Source organism: Petaurus breviceps, unplaced genomic scaffold (genome assembly GCF_028583685.1).
Source record: "Petaurus breviceps papuanus isolate PSGF00001 unplaced genomic scaffold, PetGlider_PUasm1.0 76, whole genome shotgun sequence".
NCBI lineage: Eukaryota > Metazoa > Chordata > Mammalia > Diprotodontia > Petauridae > Petaurus > Petaurus breviceps.
This window is the reverse complement of record NW_027186473.1, coordinates 26,539,194-26,561,249: the sequence shown is the minus strand read 5'-3', so window position 1 is coordinate 26,561,249 and position 22,056 is coordinate 26,539,194. Positions and strand designations below refer to the sequence as shown.

The window sequence follows — 22,056 nt, the reverse complement described above, 5'->3', positions numbered from 1 at the left end:
TAGCCATGTGACCTTGGGCAAGTCACTTAACCCCAGTTGCCCTGACTCTCCCCCTCCAAAAAAGCAAAAAAAAAAAAAAGATTAAATGGGGTCAAAGCAGCTGTGGACAACTGTTCCCAAGACCCCCAGAATGAGAAGACAACATGATATAGAGCACCAACCCAAGAAACTGGACATGGCCTGAGGTTTGCAGTTACTCCTTCTGTGAACTAAGTCTTTTTCTTTTTCCTACTGTCCTCTCAATCTCTTTCACTTTTATGTTGTACTTATCTTCTTAAGATGTGATTAATGAAAATGTTTCTCTTTAAGGTAAAAATTCCTGGGACTTGAGCTTTAATTTCAATGTTAGTTATCTGAATTGTTACAAAGCCAGTAATAGAAAATGGCATGTATGGCAGTCTGAGTGACTGCTATAGCGGATGTCTGCTCCTAGGAAAGGGTATGAGGACACTTTAGGACATAGCCTAGATATGATCCTCCTGACTTTATTTCTCCACTGTGTTATTTCCTTTCTTGAAAAGGAAAATTCCCACCTTGTCAATCCTGTGCTTTGCTTTAACTACATGATTGTCTGTTGTCAGATATGACTCATGCCTGGAATCAAATTGTTAAGGAAGTTTTTCCTCTGTTAATATTACTATGGTCCTCTTTTTTCCTTTTATAGAAAATTTCTATAATCAAGAAATTTTTCAAAATCATGTTTCAAATGAATGTTCCCCATCAGCCTTCAAGGGTCATTCTGATCTTTTTGGCCAAAAGGAGGGAATGAGAAGGGAATTTATAATTTTCATATTAATTGATATATGTAATGAATATGCTAATAATTTAGTTTTCTCAAGAGCTGCCTCTGTAGTTCAGGAGTCAGCTCACAATGCATCTTAAACTGATTAATCAAAATTCTAACAACACTCACAATTACTTGACCTTAAGTGAAGCGAATCAAAGATTGTAGAACCTATTCCCGTCATAGAACTCTGGTTTGGTATTTTAGGGGAGATGGTCACAACCCCCAAAGACTTGACTCCTGAATTGTCTTATTGTGGGACTTGTAGGTTTCTTGTGGGAAACCAATACAAGATTATTTGTAATCCACCTTCCTCCCTCCTTCCCACTTGTAATTATATAACCTGTGCTGATCTCTTAGCTTTCAGCTAAGAGAACATTCCTCACTCTGAAACTGATTAACTATTTGATCACTGGCATTCCAGTCTCTAAGCATGCTTTGTGTGGCTCTGAGCATTCTCAGGTTAGACACTGGCTCAGTAAAAATCCTGTTAACGGGAGAGGGGGGAAGGGAAAGGTGTATTACCAACAATCATTTTCAGAGCCTGAGTGGTTTCCCATGACAAGTCTATGAATGCACGAGAATACAGGTGTTCTGGAGTCCTGTGGGAACAGTATTGTTTCAAGTCTTTGGAAGTTCTTACTTGGTGGGGTGCAAGACCAGAGTTCTGTGACAGGAACAGTTTCTTCTATCTTTGATTTGCTTCACTTAATGTAAACAGGCACAGGAATGTAGTAACTGTGAGAGTGTTGCCAAGGGTTTGATCATTTCAAACTTCATTGTAAGCTTCTGACTCCCAAGCCAGAAGAGGCAGCTCTGAGAAAATCTGAATTATTAGTATATTAATTATACATATCATATAGATTAATATCCCTGCAATTTGCATCTATCTCTTTAGGAAATTCTGTGTCATATGTTAGTTTTGCTGGGATTTTTTCTTTTTTAAAACAATATACTACAAGTAGGAGAAGCACCAATACAATATTTACAGTGCTCATGATCATGATAAAGGCTGTGACTATAAGTGTCTCATGACATTTGATTACAAAATATGCCAAACTCTTCAGATAGAGGATAAAGCTGAAGGATTTATTTGGACACCAGAAAACTGAATCCCAAAACCAGTACTCCTATTCCATCACAGTACCAAAGATATTCAGAAGCCATAATAATGCTGAGAGCCATGCCATCCATTAGCCTTCCCACAAACCAATATAAGATCAATATTTAATCACAAAACTCTCTATCTTCTTGCCTAAGCTCCTCTGTCCCCAACTATCTCCAATTGTCTGGCTAGCTCTCAACCAGCTTCCTGTGGGCTCTGCTTCTCCTCAGCAAACTCCTCCCACCACAGGCTCCATGTGACTACATTCAGCCTATCAGGGGGCAGAGTTTATCTTCACAGCAGGGGAGATCTTCAAACTCCCTCCAGGTCTATTAAGGGGCAGGGAAGATCTTCAAATTCCCATTCCCATTACAGGAAGTAATAGGGATACATTCAGAAATGAGCTGTGTTTGATGGTTCATGCCTATAATCCTGCTACTAGGGAATCTAAGGTTGGTATAGTTCTTGAGTTCATATGTTCTGAGCTGTAGTGTGGCTAAAGCTCATTGGGGTGCCAATATGAAGAACCCCTGAAGCACTCCAGTGCTTCTGGGTATGTGGTGGGATGGGTGTGGGGAGACCAGGCTGCCTAAGGAGCAGCAAACTGACCCAAGTCAGAAATAAAGCAGGCCAAAGCTTGTAATGTAATGCCAAAAGAAGGCAACTTCCCAGGTTCAAAATACCAGCATAGGTGCTCTCTATTTTATTCAGTGACAAACCAAGAACAGAGAAGATCAAAACATGACATCATTCAAAATACAGCATTTACTAAGCATAATCTCCAAGTACTACCCCACCCCAGGACCTTCCAATCATTCAATCAATCACAAAGTCTCTGTTCTAAATACTTCTCCACCCCTAGGCTATACCTTAATTAAGTCCACCACAAAGCCCCTCTTCTCAAATGGAGATTAGTTTCCAAACATAAGTAAAATACATTCATTTGCTCAACCATAGAACACAAAAAGGTCAAAAGTTCCCCACCCCTGGATCACAATTGAATCTACCCCAGAGTTACATCAAGTTTAAACACAGCACTTAATACCCAAATGGAGGTCTTTTCTTCATCTTGACACGAGGCAAGTTCTCAGCAATCTTAGTTCCTGGGGAGACAAGGCTTAGCAAGGCCATAAGATACATTGCCAGTCCCTTCATGAATTTATCCTCTGTCTGTAGAACAGTCCTAGAACCCCTGAACACATTAGCAAAGCCCTCTCCCAGGATTTCTGTAAACATACAACAAGAACATCCTTCTTCAGGGCTTCTGAACCAACAGAAAGGCTCCCAGACCCCTGCAACAACAGCACTGTCCCTCACCAGTGGACAGTATTCACTCTCTGTCTGCAGGACAGTCTCAGGGCTTCTTAGCGAACAGCCAGGTTCCAGGACTTCTTCAACAAAAGGACTGTCTTTCACCAGTGGACAAATCTGGCAAAATAACATCAAAACAGACAGACAAAGTACCAGCAAAACAGCCATGTCTCCTCAGTCCTTGGCAGCTCAGGGGGCAGGTCTCAAAAGTCCAGGGCAATTCAAAGCGGCCACCAGCAATTCTCTTAGCCTCTCTCTCTCCACGAGGTGCTGCTTCCAAAAAAGATCTTCCGCCTCTCTCTAGTGTCTCTCCAAATCTACATCACCAGCTCCTCCCAGTTCAGGACTTTCTTTTCACATCAACAAGCCCATCCCACAGGTGGGATTAACAAACTCTGGGTTTTAACACAATCAATTTGAAAACCAAGCCAATACAGGGGAATCTTTAATTGCCATTACTATCACAAAGCTTCTCTGCAAATCCACCTGTGAGGAGCTGTAGCACTTCCAACTTGGATGAGATAGGGAGACCTAATCTGAAAGAAAGAAGAGAAAGAATGAAAAAAGGCAGGGAAGAAGGAAGAAAAAGGTACGTGAATATCAAATTTTTAAAAGTTAAAGAAAACTCCATTTCTTCCTTACTAGAATTTGTTTCCATTTCTCAGATTTTTGTTTCTTGAGAGCTTCCCAGACTTCCTGGCTTGATTTTTCTTATAGAATTTTAGTCCATGAGATCCTACTTTTCCTTCTTTGAAACCTTTAATATCTACTCTCCTAAGATCTAGGTTACTTGCTTTACGTACCTTCTCCTTTTTGATGATCTCATCTGCTTCCATGGTCTCAATTATTCTGTTTATGATTTCTAAATCCATATATCCATCATATATCTTGAATCCTTCTTCCTACCTCACTCCCTCATATCCAGTGTATGCCCCAGCCAAATTGGTCTAATTGCTCTTCTCTTTATATGATGTTCCATGTTCTTCTCCCATGCCTTTGCCCAGGCTATGTCCCGTTGTTTGGAATGTTCACCCTTTTTACCTCTTCCTTGTGGAATCTCTAGATTTCTTCAAAGTTCCTTCATATCCAAGTTGTTTATATCCCTTCCCCTAAAATCACTTTGTATTTATTTTGTATCTATCTTATATTTACTTGTCAATATACTGCATCAACAATGGAAATTTATAATTTCTTTTATGTTTTTTCAAAAAGATACTTTCTTTTTTTAGCTTCTATTTAGTATTTTATTTTCCCCCAGTTTCATGTAAAGACAACTTTTAACATTTATTTTTAAAATTTTGAGTTCCAAATTTCCCTCCCTTCCTCCCCCCCCCCCCCCCCTTGAGAAGGCAAGCAATTCCATATAGGTTGTACATGTGTAGTCATGCAAAACACATCCATAACAGTTGTTGTGAAAGAAAACAGACCAAAAAAATCCTCAAGGAAAATAAAGTTAAACAAGTATGCTTCAATTTGTATTCAGATACCATCAATGCTTTCCCTGGAGATGGACAGCATTTTTCATCATAAGTCCTTCAGAACTGTCTTGGACTGTTGTACTGCTGAGAATAGCTGTGTCATCCACAGCTTATCATCTTTTTTTTTTTTTGTCTTTATTAATTTGTTCGTTTACTTTGAGTTTACAAGACTGGAAAGACAAGTGCACGGTTTATGAACAGCTTTGAACACCAAAAATATTTTGTATTTGATCCTGGAAGTAACAAGGAATCACCAGAGTTTGAATGTGTGTGTACATGTTTGGGGGGGGGGGGGAAGAGAGGTATGACTTGGTCGAACCTAGGTTTTAGGAAAATCACTTTAGTGATTGAATGAAGGATGTATTGGAGGGGAGAGAGAACAGGCAGAACCATCAGCAGTCTACTGCAATAATCCAGGTGTGAGGTGGAGACCTGCACTAGAGTGGTGGCAAATCAGAGGAGAGAAAGGGAAGCATTCGAGAGATAACTGCAAAAGTGAAATCGATAGACTTCCAAAACAGACTTGGATATGGGCTGGGGTAGGGAGTGAGAGAGATTGAGTCCAGGTGATGCTTAGGGTGCAGCCCTCTCCCTTAAAACATCTTGTATTCATTCTATGCGTCCTCTTACAAGCTCTGTGTTCCTGCGGCAGGAGAATGCAGAATCCCTCTGGAGGGACTGTTTTATTTTCAATGTAGGATTTTCCTGTATGAATATGATTATATACACACAATTATATGTAATAAATCATTTATTTTATATATACGCACAGACATAGATATGAAAATGGCAACTAAGAATATACATATGCACCAACGTTTACACAACCTCTCTCCACTAATACATTTACACCTTTTTACAATCTACAAAACAAATCCATTCCCTGTAACACACTTTCTCATTAGTCAACACAAATCCCTCCCCTCCGACGCTCCCACGCACTTATCTACACACACCTTCATAAAAAATTCCTCTCGGCTCATACAGGCATAAACTTTCTCAAGCACACTTGTCACCGCTAATACATACTGGGCACTTTTTTTTTCCCCCTTTTGGAGCAATTGGGCTTAAGTGACTTGCCTAAAGTCACACAGCTGTGTGTCAAGTGTCTGAGGACGGATTTGAAGTCCGGTCCTCCAGATTCCAAGGCCGGTGCTCTATTCACATAGCCACCCCTTAACACCCTTTTCTGACTTCATACTGTGGAACAACAGAATACCCTAACGGTCACAAATGGAGGGGCGGATCCGACTGCAACAAATCAGCCAATCGCAGCTCAGGCTCAGCGGGGTGGGTGTGGTGAGGGCTGGACGTCCAGCGGGTAGGAGGTGTCTTCTACCTCAACCGTAAGTTTCTTCCGGGATATAAGAGTGAGCGCGAGTCCGATTCTGCGCATGTGCATCTAGTTTTCAAAATTTTCCCGCCCCCTTCCCCTCTCTTTGCCGCGAGCTCGGCCGGTAGTGGGGACAGCCCAGAGAGTGCATGGGTACTTGGAGACACTCACCGAGGGTTTTCGGCGTGCTCGCCCTTCGACTCCCCAGTCTATCAGCATCCTCAGGCGTGTCCCCTTGCCCTAGTCCTGCAACGCAGTTTGGGCCCGCCAACGCTATTCCCGCCACAGACTTGGGCGGATGAGGCTGGGTAACTGTGGTGTGGTCATGGCTTCCTCTGACCTGGTAAGTCGGTGATTGTGTTGTTTTTAAAACTAACGGCTCTTGGCCGCGGTGGCTTTCGTCCAGGCGCGAAGGGGGCGGGCTGAGCCCCGGGGCTGGCCAGTCCTCAGCGTCTGTTTCCTGGTCTGTTAACGCGGCGTGAGAGCGCTCAGCTGAGAGCTGAGGGAAACCTTTGACGTTGTAACCTTGGGAGAGAGGGGGGGCCTTGGGGCCGGAGAGGGGGCGGGGGAAGCGGAGTGAGGTTTGGGTGGGCCCGCAGGAAAGCCGGGACTGGATGCCCGAGGGCGGGGCTGCGGCTGCGGTCACCTGACAGCTCGGCCCTGTCTTAGGGTTAGGGGAGGGGTCCATGGAGACTGCCCGCCCGACGTGGCCGCTGGTGACTTGCTCAACTTTCCCGGCTTCTGGTCGGTTGCTCGAGTGAGAATGTGCCTGAAGCTGCTTTCGGCCCTTCGCGGGATCTTTGAGGATGGAAGTGCCTGTGGAATGACTTTTCGCCTTCCTCCCTTATGGCTAGTGAACTCTCTGAGAGAGTTTATACGTTTATAAAGCCCGGGCACAGTGCTGAAGCACAGAGTATACTAAGAAGTTGGAGGGGGATGAGCACATAAATTAGCGTTTTGTTAAAGTTTACCAGTTATTTGGAGTGTTATTTGGGATTTGGCTCGCCATGTTATTTCATTATTTCAGGTGAAATTGTTAATTTTTTTGGTCCAGAATTGTCTGCAATTTTGCAAGCATTTATTACATGCTGCTGTGTTCCAGGCGGGGCGGGGGCGGGGTGGGGCCGGTGCCGGAGACCGAGACTGCCTGCCAACTCTAGTACACCCAAGGTCTAGGGAGGATAAATCGGAGGTAACAACTCCTAGGAGACTTGACTTTTTAATCTTTTTTTGTATTCCTCATGCCTAGCAAGTTGTAATCTGGGGCAAAATAAATGCTGTATTTGTATTGACTTGACCACCTCGCCTGATTTCTGTGATACACTATCTGTTAGCTTTCTAGTTAAAAACTCTTTTTACCTGCTGCCATTTCCTGCTTTTTTCACTTAAACCTTGATTGCTCAAGAACCTATATTGCTCACTCTTCCATATCTCTGCCTTACTAACAAACTTTTCCTTTCATCTTAAGTTCAGGAAATCTTAGATTCAAATCTGGAAGAGACTTTAGATGTAATGCAATAGAACCTCCTCATTTTATAGATAAGGAAACTGAGGCTCAGGAGAGTGACTTTACTAAATGGGAAGAAGCTGAGATCTTCCTAAGGCCAAGCCTACACTCTTTCTTCTAGCCACCACATTGCATTTTAACTTTATTCTTCTCACACTACTTTCACCTTCTTGCAATAATGGAAACCTTGCTAAGTCCTTGACTACTTCTCTGCCCCCACCAATATTGAAGCATCCTCCTTGCTTTTTACAGATATTCCCCTCTTCTGCTGTCTTCAGCAAGTTCAGCAACTCGTTCCTCCTTTATCAACCAATCCAGTTCCTGTTTGCAGCTATATATTGTTCCTAGGTCAGTCAGTCAGTCAACAAATATTTATTAATTGCCTCCTGTGTATGTGCCAGGCACTATTTTTTGGTTCTGGGACTGAAATGGACACATAGAAAAAGAACCCAAGCCTAGTCAATTTTTATGAGCATCAGTTTATTAAGCTGGCCAGCGACAGTCTCCCAAGGAATCTTAGGAGAGCTGCCCCGACCATAGGGAAAGGGGGAATATTTAAAGTAAAAAACCGCCAAAAATAGGTGTGGGAAACAAAGTTAGTCTTGTGGGAAGTAAAGTTAGTCTGACAATGGTAGATAAGCACATTTGTTGTAGCCAGGCCTTGGTCTGGACAGTTGTATAGTCCTTGCCCTGATTTATTGTGAGACCCAGATGTCCAGGATCATTCTGACATCAGGAAGTATGGCCAGGTCTGTTTCTCACAAGAGAGGGGCTCCTGGCTAAGCGCGTACAAGTTTAGGAAGAATTCAGTAATTTCCAAACTTGTTACATACAGGGGCTTAGTACATGAGGCCATGGGCATTTCACTCCCTGCTTTTATTTGGACAGACCCTTGAGTCATCAGACTCAGGGTTTGATACTTCGAGGACATGTAGGGGAGCAATGGGCAGGGTAAGAGTCAAACAGGGTAAAGTTAGAAATCTCAGACAAATTAGCCTGAGTGGCCACCCCTACAAAGTAAGGGGGTGCCGGGTCCACACATAGCCAGCAGGAAGATGTTAAATTAGGATTGGAGGCATTTAAGAAGGAATACACAGTATCCAGGGTACGGAAAACAGAAGAACTGGGGTCTGAAAGTGAGGGGGTGCTATAATAAGGGATCTGAGGGGTGGTCAGCCCCCTGTCTGGTTTGAAGTCAGGTGGGGGCCTTGCTAGAGGGTTAAGATCGGGGTTAGGACCAATAGGTAACCTGGGGACGGGAACCACCTGTTTCTGAATGGTAAAGAGGCCACCATTATCCCAGCCATAGACATATATTCGCAGGCCCCAAGAGTGGCCCAGTTTCCAAGTAGGAAGAGTAGGATGCTTAACAGTTAGGATCATGGGATTACACCGTTTGAGAGTACATTTAGAAGGGACAAAGTTAAGCTGTAAGGTAATCAAGTGGTCCTGCCCATTAGGAAGCCAAGTGGCCACGGTATCACAACCCCATTTAGCACAATGAAAGTTCCCTAGGTCACAGAGATCAAAGGTAAAAATGGGAACCCCATAGGTGGTCACTTGTCGAATCAGGGCCCCAAAAAGGGGAATGGAGTGTGATTTTACAAACTGATATTACAAAGTGTTACAGACTGATGTTACAAATATCCAAGCACCCCATCATTCCTGATGTTACAAATTGGTATTACAAATTGGTTTTACATAGATTACAAATTGGTTTTACATTCATAGATCCCAAGCACCCCATCATTCCCCCCTTAAAGAGATGATACCCAAATTCATTTGGGGACAAGGGCGGTGATCTCAGCTTCCCGAACTGCTTCTTGCTGGGAAGGGGTGCAGACCTGTCCCTACCTCTCAGGGTACCATCATTCAAGGGGCGGGGTCAGTAGCCAGTGTCCAGAGCCTGGCCGATGTCAGGTCCAGGGGGTGATGGGTCCTGGTCTTGGAGAGTGGTTGGTACTCAGCCTGAGATGTCACCTGCAAGTGAAGGGTGCTGAGCCTAAAAGACACAAATCTAGCAAAAAGATCAAATAAACAAGGGCCAAAAAGAAGTAAGAGAAAATTGACCAGAAGGGTGAATATGGGCTAGTATAATCCATTACTCAGACTAATTCACTGTCCTTTATATTTTCCCATAGACAAGATACCTCATAAGTTTTTATTCTTTTACTAACATAATTGTACCGCCTTTAACAAAAGAGGTTCCTGACTTGAACCTCACAGCTAGACAGTAGACATACATCCTTGTTTCACAAAGCTTGTTTATCCTCTGATTATATTCACTCCTAAGGAGCAGTCCCCTTCATGAGTGCAGATACAGAGATTCAAAAGAAAACAATAACAAACAATTGTCCCTTCCAAAGTCCAAAAGTCTCTTTTCACACTGTTGTCTGGCAGCGGTTACACCGTCTGATGGAAGTCCTCTGGTTGTTTTCCATCCATCCATCCTCAGCATCACATTCCAGACTCTTTCTCTTCCTCTTCTGCCTTCTTTCATTCACTTCCCTACAAAAGGAACCTTAGAACCAATTTAAATTACCCATCCTGAACCCTTATCATTCTTACAAAATTAAAATTGGAGTCCTGGTCAGTTGTCATGATCACATATTAAAACTAGTTTCTTATATTTTTGCATTAATCCATTATTAATTCCTCCACCAGGAGGATGGGATTTCACTAAGGGATTCACATTATACTAACAGTTACAACAATTAAAATATTTACTAAGTAGTCCAGAAACTATTCTCCTTTTAATAGTAGCCAATTATGAGAAATCTGAGACAAGTATGATACTAACTAAATAACAGAACAATATTCCCACAAATCCTTGACCTACTTGTCCTCACATTATTACAAAGAACTAAAGGACTCTGATTTATACAGGAATACCTATGCTAAATCCTAAGCCTAATAGCTTTATCTTATAGCAACTTAAGATGTTCCAGAATCAAGTATTTAATAGATTTGTTGTTGTATCTTCAAAACTTTTGATGATTGAAACTTGCCACCAAGAATAGGGACAAAACTGTAATGAGGGAACCATTTTCCCCAACTTCAGAATGTCAGTTCTGGGCAAAATGTATACCAAGCTGCAATCTGCATTGAGCCCAGCCCAGAGTCTGCCAGGTGTCACTGGGAGGGTCAAGTCAGGAGAATCCTACCTCAGCTCATTCAGAACAGTTGTTCTTCCGACCTTCCATACTCATACTTCACAGGCCTTCCATATCTGTACCTCATAGGGTCTGGCATCATGGATCGGTGGCTCAGATAGCTTAGATAGCCTTTCTTAATATCCATACCTGGAGTTAGATTCAGAGGGATAGTCAGTTAACATTCCCATCAAATCTTAAATAACAAGCTCCAACAATCTGTTTAAGGGTTAAGGAACATCTCTAAAGTGAGCCTCAAATAGCCTGTATTCATTTCTATATTTATTCTTGTTCATAAAAATCAAATCTCCCATCAGGTTTATAAATTATTGCTCTAATAGATTTGCATCTACTTCCCAAGATTCCCCATCTTCCTGTAACTATGCTTAATCTGATCTCACACTAAAATTGCTTTTCTCTCAACTAAAATGTCTCTGATTCAATCCCAACAATTAATTCAGTCAATGGCATTAATACCCAATTACACTTTGAAATACACTGGGACCCCATTACATATGCACAGATATAACTTTTCTACAGTAACTTTATAATCCCAATCTCAGTCCATGGGATAATGATTCAATATTGCATTTGTATTCTTATTTCCTTTTCTTCTCAAATATGATTGAGCTATTAATTATAAAATCGAGTTACAAATCTTTTTGTCTTCCTAAATACTTCCTCACACCCTTTTCAACATACTTAAACCATCTGATACAAAGGTATCCATACCACTATTTAGAGACAGGAGGGGCTTGGAAATCCCCATTTGTCCCCAAACCTTCTTATCTTAACATCAATTTACTCTCATTAAGTTGCAATATACCACAAAGATTTACCAGGATTCACATATATAAGGGATTCTCTTTAACATCTTTCCCTTTACAATTTTTTTTTGAGCTCATCCTGATAAGGCCAATAGTTAGAGATCCTTTTTACTCTTTTGTACATAGATTTTGTTGCTTCTCAGTTAAGTCAAGCTTATTGTTTAGGAGCTTCATAATTAAAACAAGCTCGCTTTCCCAGGCAATTTTACAACATCATACAGTAGCAGGGGGACTGTTCTGAATGAGCAGAACTAGGCAAAATAAAGTTTTCACAGTTTTAGGTTTTAGCATTTTTTTAAACAGTAGCTCAAATAACTTAGTTAACAGTCTTACAATTTCAAACAATCTTAACGGAAACTTCCTTTTAAACAAAGACAGACTTGGAAGCTTATGGTTTCCCAAATTACAATACTCCAAAACTTTAAGAGAAACTGCTTCTCATACAGCATAGATAGTACAACTGTTTACCAGTAACAATATCATAAACAATTGTCATGTTCTCAATTTTGTACTTTGAAATAAAAACAAATGAATTACCAATCTGATGACTTTAAAACTCCACTTTTGAAGTTACACAGAAGTAAAATTTTCTTGATGCCACACAACCAATCAACTTATCACTAGAAATTAATTACATTCTGGAATCTCACATAGATGGTGATTGTGGTGATCCATAAACCTTCAAATTAACATAATTACATTCTTAGATGAAGCAAGCTCGAAAACTTCATCCATATATATATATATATTTTTTCAAGTGGGGGAGGGTAACTCAAATTCCCTACTACTCTTCAGCACTCTCGTTCCTTATCTGATCTGGTGAGAGAGGCTTTAACAAAATCTGTTCAAAATGTTTTTAGCTATTGTAACTTTTACTCCCATATATTTCACTTATGTGTCCACTCCTTTTTGAAAGTGAGAGCTTTGAATCTACCAGTCAAGTGAGTGGGACCCTGGTGTCCCCTTCTGTGCTAGAGAGCTCAAAGCTTCACTCCTGAGGTGTCTCTTTTATAGATCTATGTATTTTCCCAATTTGCCCCAGTGCCAAATACTATATATCTTTAGCATTGAATCAGGAGTGACACTCTTCAAAAATGACTAGAATGTATTCTGTTGCCTTTCTGATACGCAAAACTTTCCTCTTTTAGATGAGGCAGGAAATAGTTAAGTGTTCGTCTGCCTGCCTCTTTGATCTGAGGGGAGAAGATGCCCTTCCTTTCTCATCACCTTCTCCTCACTCCACTTGGCCAGAGTGGAATGAAGAGGAAGAGATTTTTTTTCCAAACCTTTAAAAATCTTAAAACTTCTGTTCACACCTTCCAGTAGCACATAACTTGTACCCATCTTAACTTCTCACCCGTGCTCCTTCCTTTGCTACATGCTTCAACTTTCTTGCTTTTCCTAAAGTCTACTCATCCTTCTGTTGGACTTTGATCAAAACCCCTGTAAAACTACACACACTTCATTTTCTTTTTTTCCTAATTCTGACCTGACACTTCTCCTACACTCTTTGACTTGCACTTACCACCACACAACCCAAACAAGACAATATTTCTCCCTCCCTCCTGCATTCAGCAGCAAGGGAAAGGAGGAGGAGGGAAAGAGATTACAGCATTCCAAAGAAATGGCCAGCAGTCCAGCTGCAGTTTAAACCTTACTCATTCACACTCAATCACACTCATTTTCATCCACACTTACATAAAAGGGCCCACACAGACAGACAACGGTCGCAGCCTGGACTTGTGATGGACTGGTCCGCACACGACCCAAGATCCCTGGGGATGAGGCAACTGTCCCCTAGGAATTTTGGGAAGTGTCCCTCCTGGTCCCCACCCTAGTCCCGACAGGGCAAAAGAAATGCCTTTAGCAGCGTCCTGCTAAAGGCTGTGAGGGTGATCGGACAGCTACACTCCCTCATCCAACAGAGTACTCACCAAGCACTCTCCGATCCGATCCCCCTCCCCAGCAGGACTCACAAGCCACTGCCACGAGACTGCCCAGGCTCTCAAGTGCTTCAATAGCCGGCCCACCCGTCGCTACCCTTGAGACCTGACCTCCAGGGCTGCCTTCGGTGGACTTCTTTCCTCCTCCGAGAGTGGAACAGGGCGATCGCCCTTTGACAACTTGGAGGGGAGACAAAAGAAAGAGAAAAAGAAAAAAAGAAAAATAAAACAGGATGCTCAGGCAGAGTAAAAAAATGGGTTTGATCCACAACACCCGGCTGCCTTAGGTATCGAGAATCAGAGGGGCCAAAACAAAAGTGATTTCAGGGGCACCTCCCGTCTGACTCCCCGATACCCAGACCACACCGTGGTATGGGTGGTTTGGTCACAGAGAAAACAATTAAAGGCTTGTCCCATCTGGGTCGCCAATGAAATGGACACGTAGAAAAAGAACCCAAGCCTAGTCAATTTTTATGAGCATCAGTTTATTAAGCTGGCCAGCGACAGTCTCCCAAGGAATCTTAGGAGAGCTGCCCCGACCATAGGGAAAGGGGGAATATTTAAAGTCAAAAACACACCAAAAAATGGTGTGGGAAACAAAGTTAGTCTTGTGGGAAGTAAAGTTAGTCTGACAATGGTAGATAAGCACATTCGTTGTAGCCAGGCCTTGGTCTGGACAGTTGTGTAGTCCTTGCCCTGATTTTTTGTGAGACCCAGATGTCCAGGATCATTCTGACATCAGGAAGTATGGCCAGGTCTGTTTCTCACAAGAGAGGGGCTCCTGGCTAAGCGCGTACAAGTTCAGGAAGAATTCAGTAATTTCCAAACTTGTTACATACAGGGGCTTAGTACATGAGGCCATGGGCATTTCAGAACTATAAAGACAAAAAGTTCTTACATTCTGTTGGAAAAAACAGCACGTATACAAATAAGTAAATATAAAATATATTCAAGGTAAGTTGGGGGAGGGGAGTTATTAGGTGAGGTTATTAGGCCCTCTTGTTGGGAGATAGTGGCATTTGGACTGACCATTAAAGGAAACTAGGGATTCTAGTCAAATTGAGGAAGAAAGTGCATTCCAGGAATGGTGAACAGGGTTTGCAAAGACATACTAGAGATGTAATATTATGTGTTAGTAACATGGAGAAAGGCCAGTTTAGCTATATCATACAGTATGTGGAGAGAAATACATAATGACTGTAATAGTATATTAGAGCAAGATTATAAAAGACTTTAAGTAGGCATCATTGCTAGTAATGGTAGGGAACCATCGGTACTTTGAGAACATGGAAGTAGCATCATTTTGATCTATGCTTTAGGAATACCACTTCATTTTTTTTTTTGGTCTTTATTAATTTGTTAGTTTACTTTGAGTTTACAAGATTCAGTTCCCCAGTTCTTTGAATTGTGGCATACAATCAAGTATAGGATCTGGAAATAGTTCCACTTTAGACATTAGTCAGGTTATAAAGAAGGATTGTATCAGATGGAATGAACAATGGGAAAGAGGAAACAAAACCAAACAAGAAAAAGAAAGAGAGCAGGTAATTTGCTTCAATCTGCATTCAAACTGTTCTTTCTAATTCTTTCTCTGAATGTAGACATCTCTCTCCATCTTGAGTCTTTTGGAGTTTACTTATAGCCCTGCATTTCTGAGAGAGTCTGGTCTATCAAAGTTGGTCATCATACATACGTTGTATCTGTAATTGTTTACAAATTTTTCTTGGTTCAGGCTCTTCTCAGCATTAGTTCATATAAGCCTCTCCAGGTAAAAATATGAAGCCCAGCTGTTCTTCTTTTCTTATGGCGCAATAGTATTAGGTTATATTCATATACCATAACTTGTTTAGCCATTCCCCAATTGATGGGCATCCCCTTAATTTCCAATTCTTTGCCACCACAAAAAGAGCTGCTACGTTTTACATTACATAAGGGTCTTTCTCCCGCTTCTATGATCTCTTTGGGATACAACCCTAGAAGTGGTATTGGTGGGTCAAAGGATATGAAATTACTTATTGCCCTTTGGGCATAGTTCCAGATTGCTCTCCAGAATGGTCAGATCAGTTCACAGCTCCACCAGCAATGTATTAGTGTTCCAATTTTTCCACATCCTCTCCAGCATTTATCATTTTCCTGTTTGGTCATCTTAGCCAATCTGTCTGGTGAGATGTGGTACCTCAGAGTTGTTTTGATTTGCATTTCTCTAATCAATAGTGATTTAGAGCATTTTTTCATATGCTTATAGATATCTTTAATTTCTTCCTCTGAGAACTGTCTGTTCATATCCTTTGACCATTTAGCAACTGGGGACTGACTTGTATTCTTACAGATTTGGCTCAGTTCTCTGTGTATTTTAGAAATGAGGCCTTTATCAGAGACATTGGTTGTAAAAATTCTTTCCCCATGTCCCACTTCCCTCTTAATCTTGGTTACCTTGGCTTTGTTTGTACAGAAGCTTTTCAATTTCATGTACTCAAAGATATCCATTTTGCATTTTATAATGCTCTCTAATTCTTGTTTGATCATGAAGTCTTCCCCTAAATCTGATAGGTAAACTATTCCTTGTTTTCGTAGACTGCTTATAGTATCAGCCTTTATACCTAGATCATGCACTCATTTAGACTTAATTTTGGTATATGGTGTTAGATAATGGTCTATGCCTAATTTCTGCCATACTGTATTCCAGTTTTCCCAGCAGTTTTTGACAAATAGTGAGTTTTTATCCCCAAAACTGGGGTCTTTGGGTTTATCAAAGAGTAGATTATTATAGTCATTGACTGCTGAGTCTCCTGTACCCAATCTATTCCATTGATCCACTGCTCTTATTCCTCAGCCAGTACCAAGTAGTATTGATGACTGCTGCTTTATAATACAGATTAAAATCTGGTATTGCTAGGCCACATTCCTTAACATTTCTTCTTATTAATTCCCTTGATATTCTGGACCTTTTTTTCTTCCAAATGAATTTTGTTACTATCTTTTCTAGTGCTATAAAGTAATTTTTTGGTAAATTGATTGGTATGGCACTAAATATGTAATTTAATTTAGGAAAAATTGTCATTTTTATTATATTAGCTCTACCCAGCCATGAACAATTGATGTTTTTCTAATTAATTGGCCCTCTTCTTTTATATTTAAAACCTTCTGTTTGTGTCCTTGATCCAATCTTTCCTCATTTTCTTAGTCACCAGTCTTAATCCTATCCTTACCACTGTTTTCTCCCTATCTACTGGCTGACTTCCTTGCTGCCTACAAATATGTCCAGATCTCCCCACCTGTTAAAAACAAAACAAAAAGTCATCCCCACAAACTCTTTTTTTTTAAATGCTTTATTAACTTCTGATTTACATAATTTTTTCCTCCAGATTTTGAGTTATAAATTTTCTCCCTGTTTTCCCCCTACTCACTGCCCCAAAATAGCAGTCCCACAGGATATCCCCTCCTCCAATCTGCTCTCTCCCATATTTTCTCCGATACCCCTTGCAACTTTTCCAGTGGATCTCTATGCCTCAGTGCCTGTATATCTTATTTCCCAGTTACATGTAAAATAGTATTAATAATAGTGTGTGTGTGTGTGTACCAGATTCAACTCTGGTATATACACACACACACACACACACACACACACATATTTGAATATTTGATTTTAAAACTTTGAATTCCAAATTCATTCCCTTCCTTCCTTGTTACCCACCCTTACTGGAAAGATAAGCAGTTCAGTATAGGTTGCACATGTGTGGCTAATATAAAACAATAACATAGTAGATATATTGTAAAAGACTAACTATATTTCCCTCCCTCCTATCCCAACTCCCACTTGTTCTATTCCCTGCTTTGATCCCATCCCTTTTCAAAAGTGGGTGCTTCCAACTTCGGCCCCCCCCCCCCCCAGCCTGCTCTCTTTTCCATCGTTGCCCCTCTCATCCTCTTCCCCCCTACGCTCCTGGAGGGTGAGATACCCTATTTAGTGTGTATTTCATTCTCTCCTCAAGCCAAATTCAATAGGAATAAGGTTGACCCATTCCCTTTTGCCTTCCTATTCTTCCCTTCCATTGTAACCATTTTCCCTTGCCTCTTCTGTATGAGATAGTTTACCTCATTCTTTCTCTCCCCATCTCCTCTCATTATATTCCTCTCTCACCTCTTAATTTCATCTTTTAAGTATTATCCCTTCCTGTTAAATTAGTCCTATGCCCTCTGTCTATGTATACCTGTAAACATATATACACACATTCACATATGTATTCATATGCCCATATACCCTCATATATATATATATATATATATGTATATATATATATATTTCTATTCCCTTCCACTACTGAGAAAAATTTCATAAGTTACAATTATTGTTTTTCCATGTAGGAATGTTAATAGTTCAACTTTGATAAGTTGCTTATGATTTCTTTTCCCTGTTGACCTTCTCATGCTTCTCTTGCTTCTTGTATCTGAATGTCAGATTTTCTATTCAACTCTGGTTTTTTCATCAAGAATGCTTGAAAATTCTCTATTTCACTGAATGACCATATCTTCCCCTGAAACATGATACTCAGTTTTGCTGGGTAGGTGACTCTCGGTTTTAATCCCAGCTCCTTCGACCTCCGGAATATCATATTCCAAGCCCTTCAATCCCTCAGTGTAGAAGCTGCCAAATCCTGGGTTATCCTGATTGTGTTTCCACAATATTCAAATTGTTTCTTCCTGGCTGCTTGTAATATTCTCTCCTTAATCTGGGAATTCCAGAACCTGGCTATAATATATAACAGGAGTTTTCTTTTTGAGATCTTTTTCAGGAGGTGATTGGTGGATTCTTTCTACCTCTCTTTTGCCCTCTGGTACTAAAACATCAGGGCAGTTTTCTATGAGACCTTCCTGGAGGATGATTTCTAGGTTCTTACTTTGATCATGGCTTTCAGGTAGTCCAATAATTTTCAAATTATCTCTCCTGGATCTATTTTCCAGGTTAGTGTTTTTTCCCATGAGATATTTCACCTTGCCTTCTATACTTTCATTTGTTTGGATCTGTTTAACAGCATCTTGATTTCTCATAAAGTCATTAGCTTCCATTTGCTCCAATCTAATTCTGAAGCCATGATTCTCCTCAGTGAGCTTTTGCGATTCTTTTTCCTTCTGGCAAATTCAGCTTTTTAAGGCATTCTACTCCTCATTGCTTTTTTGAGCCTCTTTTGCCATTTGAGTCAGTCTGTTTTTTAATGTATTATTTTCCTCAGTCAGGCTGTTGACTCTTATTTCATAATTTTCTTGCATTGTTCTCATTTCTCTTCCCAATTTTTCCTCCACTTCTCTTACCTGCTTCTTAAGGTCCTCTATGGCCTGTAACCAGCTTGTATTTTCCTTTGAAGCTTTTGGTGCAGGAGTTCTGACTTCACTGTTTCCCTCCTGTTCCATGCTTTGCTCCTTTTTGTTCGCAAAATAGGAGTGTAGTGTTGGAATCTTCTGTCTGCTTTGTTTCCTTTGCACGGTCATATCGCCCCTCAGTCACTTGATCCCTGGGCTTTTTGCCACAGTAGGACTCTGCCACCAGATAGGGGAACTTTCATCCCAAACAATGGGGTTTCCACAACTGCCAGAGATATTAGATGGGTACACTCTCCGAGGCCCCCACACACTCTGGCAAGCTGGTCACGAACCCCAGGACCTCCACCCTAGACTGCAGTCCAGATCCAAGAAGGTTAAAGCAAGAGCCATTACCCCTCAGACTGGTCGCTTGGTCCCCCTACACTCTGCAGGCCAGGAGCTGAAGCTGCCACGTGGTGCTGGCTATGCTGGGCCTCAGTGGCTTCTTGCCCTGGGGGCAAAAGCCGAAGCACTCCCAACTACTGGTCCCAAAGTTCACACTGCACTGACCTCTCACTTTGTCCTTCGCTTCTTTCACTCTGCCATCACTTCAGCAAGGTGGAATTCTAATTAGGAGAATTCTGGATTTGTAACTCTTGTCCTCATAATGAAGTTAATTAATTAAATGGCAAATGATTACTGGCATTCAATGGGTACATAATGGAGTTTACCTTTCCCTCTAAACCCATTCTTTCACTAAATTTCTCTTTCTGTTGAAGGGGCTTTCTTCTAGTTACCCAGGTATATTAATAGACTCATCCCTTTATCCTCAGTCATTTGCCTGGTCTTGTCAATTCTATCACAACATTCCCCATTTGTTCATCTGCTGTTTCCTTTCCTCCACATAAACGGACACTGTCCTAATTAAGGGATTCCTCTCAAGTGAATTACCTCTCAACTTTTAGTCTCTCCAAATTAGCTGTCCAAATATTTTTTTTAAAGCACAAGGCTGACCTTTTTCAAATCCCTGCTTAAAAATCTTCCAGAGTTCCTCATTTTGATCAGGATAAAATGCAAACTTGGTATTGTATCAAAAGCCTTTCATAGTTTGGTTCCAGACTCCTTTTCTAGACCTATATCACTTTATTTCTCTTCATGCATAGTTCCATCCAAATTGTCCTAGGTATTGTCCCCTGAACCTTTGAGTGCCATCCATTGCTTCCCCATCTTTTTAAAGGCATTAACCTCTATTCAAAAGGCATTAGTCAGTCAAGATGGTGGAGTAGAAGCAGGACCTCCCTGTGGCTCCAGCTTCCACCTTCCCCAATCCACGTAAAAAGGGGACTCTAAACAAACTTTGGAGCTGCAGAACCCACAAAATAACACAGAGAAGCTAACCTCCCGCTGAGGACAGCCCGGCAGGCAGCCAGCAAGTGGCCAGCATAGCTCTGTGGGAGCCGAGCCCAAGAGGCTTAGCCCCAGGGCGGGCCTGACCAGGCTCTGGCCAGAAGAACTCCAGATCAACAGCAGCTGTTTCCATTTCCAGATTCATCAACACATAGATGTGAAGGACAAAGTGAGAGGTCAGTGCAGTGTGAACTTTGGGACCAGTAGTTGGGAGTGCTTCGGCTTTTGCCCCCAGGGCAAGAAGCCACTGAGGCCCAGCATAGCCAGCACCACGTGGCAGCTTCAGCTCCTGGCCTGCAGAGTGTAGGGGGACCAAGCGACCAGTCTGAGGGGTAATGGCTCTTGCTTTAACCTTCTTGGCTCTGGATTGCAGTCTAGGGTGGAGGTCCTGGGGTTCGTGACCAGCTTGCCAGAGTGTGTGGAGGCCTCAGAGAGTGCACCCATCTAATATCTCTGGCAGTTGTGGAAACCCCATTGTTTGGGATGAAAGTTCCCCTATCTGGTGGCAGAGTCCTACTGTGGCAAAAAGCCCAGGGATCAAGTGACTGAGGGGCGATATGACCGTGCAAAGGAAACAAAGCAGACAGAAGATTCCAACACTACACTCCTATTTTGCGAACAAAAAGGAGCAAAGCATGGAACAGGAGGAAGACAGTGAAGTCAGAATTCCTGCACCAAAAGCTTCAAAGGAAAATACAAGCTGGTTACAGGCCATAGAGGACCTTAAGAAGCAGGTAAGAGAAGTGGAAGAAAAATTGGGAATAGAAATGAGAACAATGCAAGAAAATTACAAAATGAGAGTCAACAGCCTGACTGAGGAAAATACTACCTTAAAAATAGACTAACTCAAATGGGAAAAGAGGCTTAAAAAGGCAATGAGGAGAAGAATGCCTCAAAAAACCAAATTTGCCAGAGGGAAAAAGAATCTCAGAAGCTCAATGAGGAGAATCGTTCCCTCAGATTTAGGTTGGAGCAAAGGGAAGCTAGTGACTTTAAGAGTAATCAAGATGCTGTTAAACAGATCCAAACAAATGAAAGAATAGAAGGCAATGTGAAATATCTCATGGAACAAACCATTGACCTGGAAAATAGATCCAGGAGAGATAATTTTACCTGAAAGCCATGATCAGGGAAAGAACCTAGCAATCATCCTCCATAAAATTCTTGAGGAAAATTACCCTGATGTTTTAGAACCAGAAGGCAAAATAGAGGTTGAAAAAATCTACTGATCACCTCCTGCAAAAGATCCTAAAAAGAAAACTCCTAGGAATATTATAGCCAGGTTCTGGAATTCCCAGATCAAGGAGCAAATATTATAAGCAGCCAGGAAGAAACAATTTGAATATTTTGGAAACACAATAAGGATAACCCAGGATCTGGCAGCTTCCACACTGAGGGATCAAAGGGCCTGGAATAGGATATTCCAGAGGGCAGAGGAGCTGGGATTGAAACCAAGAATCACCTACCCAGTAAAACTGAATATCATGTTTCAGGGGAACATATGGTCATTCAGTGGAATAGAGGACTTTCAATCATTCTTAATGAAAAAAAAAACAGAGTTGAATAGAAAATTTGACATCCAGATAGAAGAAGCAAGAGAAACATGAGAAGGTAAACAGGGAAAAGAAATCATAAGCCACTTATCAGAGTTGAACTATTAACATACCTACATGGAAAAACGATAATTGTAAGTTATGAAACTCTTCTCAGTATGAAAATAGTTGAAGGGAATAGAAATATCTATCTATATGTCTATCTATGTATATCTGTATGTATATGTCGGAGGGTATACGGGTGTATGGATACATGTGTGAATGTGTGTATATATATATTTACAGGTATACATAGAGGGCACAGGACCAATTTAATAGGAAGGGATGATACTTAAAAGTGGAAATTAATTGGTGAGAG

At 41.3% G+C, this 22,056-nt stretch overlaps 1 protein-coding gene and 2 long non-coding RNA genes across 10 annotated transcripts in view; 1 reads left to right on the top strand and 2 right to left on the bottom strand.

Moving 5' to 3' along the window:
* Nucleotides 1–2,577: 2,577 nt before the first annotated feature.
* LOC138175049 (uncharacterized) lies at nt 2,578–5,857 on the bottom strand. The gene is made up of 2 exons (XR_011171859.1): nt 5,635–5,857; nt 2,578–3,736 (listed from the first exon to the last, which is right to left on the bottom strand). It is a non-coding gene; the product is annotated as an uncharacterized lncRNA (long non-coding RNA).
* Nucleotides 5,858–6,055: 198 nt separating this feature from the next.
* CENPC (centromere protein C) overlaps nt 6,056–22,056 on the top strand; it is an 86,653-nt gene continuing 70,652 nt past the window's right edge. For 2 of the 8 annotated variants that reach the window (XM_069105323.1, XM_069105318.1), the window contains exon 1: nt 6,061–6,354. In XM_069105323.1, coding sequence (XP_068961424.1) covers nt 6,310–6,354 — 45 coding nt within the window. In that variant the 5' untranslated portion in view covers nt 6,061–6,309. Of the gene's footprint in view, nt 6,355–22,056 lie in introns of all 8 variants that reach the window. The other 6 variants (XM_069105325.1, XM_069105321.1, XM_069105322.1 and 3 more) reach the window with 6 other exon arrangements.
* Nucleotides 6,686–16,887, bottom strand: LOC138175050 (uncharacterized). Its single transcript, XR_011171860.1, has 3 exons — nt 13,432–16,887; nt 10,683–10,820; nt 6,686–10,026 (listed from the first exon to the last, which is right to left on the bottom strand). It is a non-coding gene; the product is annotated as an uncharacterized lncRNA (long non-coding RNA).